We start from the raw sequence: 5,627 nt of genomic DNA on the forward strand, positions 1-5,627 counted from the left end.
CTTGCAGTTCTCCGGGGCCAGTGGAACGCCGGGGGGACCATGGAACACATGGGGCGCCCTTGGAGCGCCCGGGGCCCATGGAGCGCCTGGGCGGGGGCACGGAACGCGCCGGGCACTTGAGCGCCCGGGCTCCTCGGGGAGCGCCATAGCAACCGCTAACAGAGAGGGCGGACCCGACGGTGAGGGCAGGACCTGTGCTGGAAGGAGCTGGGGGGGGAGGGGTGGTGGGTGGTGGCCTAAAAGGGGGGATAAATGGGGTTGAACGGGGCTGGGGGGCACCAAAGGAGTTGGGAGGACCCTCGGGATGTGGGGCATGAAAGGGTTTGAGGGTTGGGGTGTGTCTCCATGTGAAAGGGTTCGAGAAAGGGGTCTGGGAGGTTGGGGGGTGAGACACATGACACTGGGAGGCTGCTGTTTGTCCCCCTTCGGGGCAGTGGGGCCAGCGCGGTGGCCAGGGCTGGTGCAGGGGGCGGGGGGGTCCATGCGCTGGACCCCACCTTGGTCCCCAAGAGGAGAGGGGATGCGCTTGGTGCCTGGAGGATGCAAAGTCACACGCAGCTCCCCTCGCCCTCAGCCTATTGCTGGAAGGAGTCACTCTCTAGTTGCACACAGACCCCCCCCAGCCTGGCTGGGAGGGGGGGGGCGACTGCCAGAGTAGCAGACGTACCTGCTGTGGTTGGGGGCCGACTGGGGCCTTTGGACCCCATGAGGCACCCCTGGGGTGTGTAGAGCAGCCGGGACTCCAGCACAAAGCTCACTGACCTGGTGAGTGCTGTGCTGGGCAGCCCGGCTCAGGCAGGCAGAAGCAAAAAGGTGGGTGCCTTCACCCCTTGCCCTGCTGTCACCCCCTGCCATGGGGCTGGGGACACGGGGCAGCGGCTCAGCCTGCTTGTCCTTGGCAGCTCCTACCAGCACCAAGCAGCAGCACTCAGTCAGCATGGAGCTGCTGAAGAGGGCCAGGCAGCACATGGAGGAGGCCGTCAAGGTGGGTATGTGGTTACACACACACCCCCCAGCATGCCATGAACATGTGTTTATTGCATTTATGGCTGAGTGCTCATGTCCCTCCCCAGGAGAAGAAGATCTTCTCAGTGCGCGGCCCCTACCCCGTCATCCGCAACCTGCTGCGGGCACGGGGCTGGGTGGAGAAGAAGTTCTCCAACACTGTCAGGGTGGGCACCCGCTCGGCGCAGCAGCAGGACACCCAGAAGCTGCTGGAGGAGGAGGATGAGGAGGATGAGGAAGACGGTGGTGATGAGCAGTGGCAGGCAGCGCTGCATCCACAGCCAGGGTCGGCATCCTCCTGGGCTCAGCCTGCAGTGGAGATCCCGGAGACTCCTGAGGAGGAGGAGGAAGAGGATGAGGAGGAGGACCAGTGGGATGATGAAGACCCTGATGGCATCCACGACATTATGGTTAGTGGAGAGGGCCAGGGCTGGACTCCGCAGGGCACAGCCCAGTCTGGGTGGTGAGGGTGGGATGGGGACTCCACAGCTCACTCTGGTCCCCTCTGTCCCTGCCGCAGTCCTCCATGGTGCGGGACCAGACGCCGACCTTGATCTGGACCAGCCAGCCCAACGCTGTCAACTATCGGCTGCTGCAGGACCACCAGGTGGTGAACCACTTCGCCGGCATTGGAGCCTTCACCACCAAGGTGAGAGCCTGGAGACGCCGGGGACGCGGTGCTGGGAATGAACAGGGGTGACGGTGGGTCCAGCACCGGCTGCCGCCCTTGTCCGTCCACACAGGAGGGGCTGTGCGTCAACCTCCAAAACCAGCCCGGGTTCCACCAAGCGGATCCCAGCATCTTCTTCCCACGGTGCTACCGTCTGGGGGCTGAGGATGAGCGCCAAGCCTTCATTGGTGAGCTGGGGCTGTTGTCCCCCTTCTGCCCCCCTTGCCATGTCCCACAGTTCCCCCCATGTTCTGGGCAGGACGGGATGAGGACCATTTGAATCCTTTGCAGAGGATTTCCGCCTGACGGCAGCTCGCAGCCTGCTCAAACTGGCTGTGGAGAAGGCTGGGGACATGCCAGGGGTGACGGAGCGACCTGGCAAGGGGGCAGGTGAGTGTGTGGAGATGGGCCTGGTGGGGATGTGGAGGAGCTCAGGCCCAGGGCCATGGCTGTGGGCTGAGCCTCTGCTTGGGGCTGTGGCTTGGGACCCCGATGCACCCAAAGCCACGCATCCCCGGGTTGGCAGCAGCCATGTCCCTCAGCCCATGCCACCCCCAGCAGGTCCAGCACCCCCATCGCCCCCCGAGCTGCTGGAGGCCACGCTGCAGATCTGCAGGATGCAGCTGGACAGGCTGGAGCACCGTGACATCGACCGAGCCTCCCCGATGCTCCACTTCACTGACACCGACTGGGACTGCTTCCTGCAGGAGTACTACCATGTGGTGAAGTGCGTGCAGGGCGGGACGGGTTGGGGGGGACATGCAGCATGGCAGTGCTGGTGCTGAGCCCCCGGTGCCACCACCCTGCAGCGAGCAGGCCAGGCTGGTGCCCAGCGTCCTGCAGTGGGAGCAGTGCAGGGCCCTGCTGCAGCAGCTGCAGGCACGGCTGCCCCAGCTCTGCATGGAAGGCGTCCGCAATCTCTGGATCATCAAGCCCGGAGCCAAGTCCTGCGGTAGAGGTGAAGTCAAGGGGAAAAGGAGGTTTGGGCACAGGCTCCCTGGCGAGGAGGGGTCTCACTGGCACTGTGTGTCCATTTGCAGGCATCACTTGCTCGGCACGGCTGGAGGAGGTGCTGGAGCTGGCGGGGAAATGCACGGCACCCTCAGTGCAGCCAGGACAATGGGTGGTGCAGAAGTACGTGGAGCGGCCGCTGCTCATCTTGGGCACCAAGTTTGACCTGAGGCAATGGTTCCTGGTGACTGACTGGAACCCGCTCACCATCTGGTTCTACCGGGACAGCTACGTGCGCTTCTGCTCCCGGCCCTTCTCCCTGCACCGCCTGCACCGGTGAGTGTCCCCCGCCCCGGCGTCGCACACCCAGCACCCCTGCACCCTGCTGACCCATCTCTGCTCTCCCCACATCAGCTCGCGGCACCTCTGCAATGTCGCCATCCAGAAGCGGTGGAGGCCAGCTGGGGGCCGGCACCCCAAACTGCCCCGCGACCTGATCTGGTCCAGCCAGCGGTTCCAGCTCTACCTGCAGCGAGCGGGGCACACGGAGGCCTGGGAGAAGGTGATCGTCCCTGGCATGAAGGAGGCGGTGGTGGCTGCCCTGCACAGCGCCCAGGAGCTGGTGGGGTCCCACAAGGGCAGCTTCGAGCTCTATGGAGCCGACTTCATGTTCGGGGAGGATTGCCAGCCCTGGCTGCTGGAGATCAACGCCAGTCCCACCATGGCGCCCTGCTCAGTGGTGACCCGACGGCTCTGCGCCGCCGTCCAGCGCGACACGCTGCGCGTGGTCCTGGACCACAGGGAGAACCCCGGCTGCTCCACCGGTGCCTTCGACCTCATCTACAAAGAGGTGGGTTTGGGGGGGCTGTGGGGTGGGCACCCTGAGCCCCCACTCCCCACCGGAACATGAGCAGTGTGTGCCCAGGCAGACAGGAAGGCCAATGGCATCCTGGCCTGTATGAGCACCAGTGCGGCAGCAGGGCCAGGGCAGTGATTGTCCCCTGCACTGGGCACTGGTGAGGCCGCACCTCAAATCCTGTGTCCAGTTCTGGGCCCCTCGCTACAAGAAAGACATTGAGGTGCTGGAGCAGGGCCAGAGAAGGGCAACAGAGCTGGTGCAGGGCCTGGAGCACAAGTGTGATGAGGAATGGCTGAGGGACCTGGGGAGGTTTAGTCTGGAGAAGAGAAGGCTCAGGGGGGACCTTATCGCTCTCTACAACTACCTGACAGGAGGATGGAGCCAGGAGGGGGCTGGTCTCTGCTCCCAAGGAACAAAGGATGGGACAAGAGGAAGTGGCCTCAAGCTGCACCAGGGGAGGTTTAGACTGGATGTTAGGAACAATTTCTTCCCCAAAGGGTGCTCAAGCATCGGAACAGGCTGCCCAAGGAAGAGGTGGAATCACTGTTCCTGGAGGGGTTCAAAACCCACGTAGACGAGGCCCTCAGTGACATGGGTTAATGGTGGCCTTGGCAGTGGTAGGGAACGGTTGGACTTGAGGATCTTAAAGCTCTTTTCCAACCCAATTATTCCATGTCTCCCTGCAGGCAATGGTGACCATGCCTCCCTATGTGGGGCTGCAGCTGGTGGTGGAAGGCTACTCGCTAATGAAGCCCCAGCTGCAAGAGCAACAACCCCAGGCCAAACTCACCACCTTCCTGCCTCTTGTCCCCCCTGTAGTACCCAAGTCCCCTGTGGTGCCCAAGCCTCCTATGTTCCCCAAGCCTCCTATGTTCCCTAAGCCTCCTCTGTTCCCCATGTCCCCTGGGCTGCCCAGGCCTCCTGTGGTGCCCAGGTGTCCTGGAGTCTCCAAGCCACTTATGGACACCAAGCCTCCTGTGGTCTCCAACCCACTTATGGTCTCCAAGCCACGTATGTTCACCAAGCCCCCTATAGAGCCCAAGCCTCCTGTGGTGCCCAAGCCTAGGGTCAGAACCACTCAGCTCCCATGCGCTGGAGAAGCACAGGTTGAGCTGGCTCCTCCAGAGCAATTGCACTCCTGCTTTTCCTCTGGCTCTGTCCCCCAGGCACCACCACAGCCAAACCCCCTGCTCCAGTGGGCTCATGTTGCTCTGCCCCAGTGTGGGGCCAGTGCCCTGGCCAGGGCACCCGCTCCACCAGCCACAGGCCCACCAATGACCCTACCTGCATGCCCTGGGCAGCAGAGCCGTACTGCAGGCAGGGGGCACGCAGCAGCGCCTGGGGGCAGGCAGAAGAGCTGTGATGCTTAAGGCCATGAAGGAAGGGACAGCGTCCTGCCCATCTGAAGTGGGGCAACACGGCGACAACCACTTCCCCCTTACCCCGGGTGCAGGTGGATGTGGAGCGAGAGGTGCCGGAGCTGCTGCGGGGAGAGCCCCAACTGCTGCAGCAGCGCCTTGTGGGGGCACCAGCTCAGTGGAGTCCTGGGAGCTGTGCTGAGCCCCCTCACCAGCACCCACCACGGCCATGTACCTGCGTGCGGGTCGGGGTGGGCTCGGGGGGGCAGGAGGAAGGGCACCCTCAGCACCCTGCCCACCCGGGATGAGTGCTGGTGGTCACTGTCCTGGTTCAGCTGTAGCAGTTATTTTTCTTCTTCCTAGTAGCAGGTGCAGTGCTGTGTTTTCGACTTTAGTCTGAGAACAACGCTGATAACACCGATGTTTTTAGTTGTTCCTAAGTAATGTTTACTGCGACCAAGGACTTTCAGTCTCACGCTCTACCAGTGAGGAGGGGCATGGGAAGCCAGGAGGAGGCAGAGGCAGGACACCTGACTGAAAGTAGCCAAAGGGGTATTCCATACCACAGCACGTCATGCTTTGGTACCACCCTGGTGCCACAGTCAGGGGTTCGGTGCCATAGTCAGGGGTTTGGGCATTTAGAACATGGGACTCAATTTGGGAGGCCAAGTCTACTGGAGGCTGGTGGAGCTGCTCTGACAAGGAAGGGGAAGAGCTGTTTTGGTAGGAGGCTTGCCAGGCTGGTTAAGAAAGCTTTAAACTAGATGTGTTGGGGGAGGGGGGC

The 5,627-nt window shown here is 62.8% G+C and overlaps 1 protein-coding gene across 1 annotated transcript; it reads left to right on the plus strand.

Annotated features, from left to right (window-relative positions):
- The first annotated feature begins 644 nt into the window (after positions 1–644).
- On the plus strand, positions 645–4,950 carry LOC115615370 (tubulin monoglycylase TTLL3-like). The gene is made up of 11 exons (XM_030503455.1): positions 645–813; positions 903–985; positions 1,074–1,415; positions 1,526–1,654; positions 1,749–1,863; positions 1,967–2,065; positions 2,237–2,402; positions 2,485–2,633; positions 2,716–2,962; positions 3,041–3,476; positions 4,172–4,950. Exons 2-11 carry the CDS (start codon positions 938–940, stop codon positions 4,853–4,855), a joined length of 2,415 nt encoding a protein of 804 aa, XP_030359315.1. The 5' UTR covers positions 645–813; positions 903–937; the 3' UTR covers positions 4,856–4,950.
- The last annotated feature ends 677 nt before the right edge of the window (positions 4,951–5,627 follow it).

Source organism: Strigops habroptila, chromosome 13 (assembly GCF_004027225.2).
Source record: "Strigops habroptila isolate Jane chromosome 13, bStrHab1.2.pri, whole genome shotgun sequence".
Lineage (NCBI taxonomy): Eukaryota > Metazoa > Chordata > Aves > Psittaciformes > Psittacidae > Strigops > Strigops habroptila.

Bases quoted from the DNA above. Each gene is read 5' to 3' on its own strand.
- LOC115615370 (XM_030503455.1), top strand. From the start codon at position 938: ATGGAGCTGCTGAAGAGGGCCAGGCAGCACATGGAGGAGGCCGTCAAG. The intron at 1,416-1,525 runs GTTAGTGGAGAG...TCCCTGCCGCAG, and splicing joins ATGGCATCCACGACATTATG to TCCTCCATGGTGCGGGACCA. The intron at 2,403-2,484 runs GTGCGTGCAGGG...ACCACCCTGCAG, and splicing joins GAGTACTACCATGTGGTGAA to CGAGCAGGCCAGGCTGGTGC.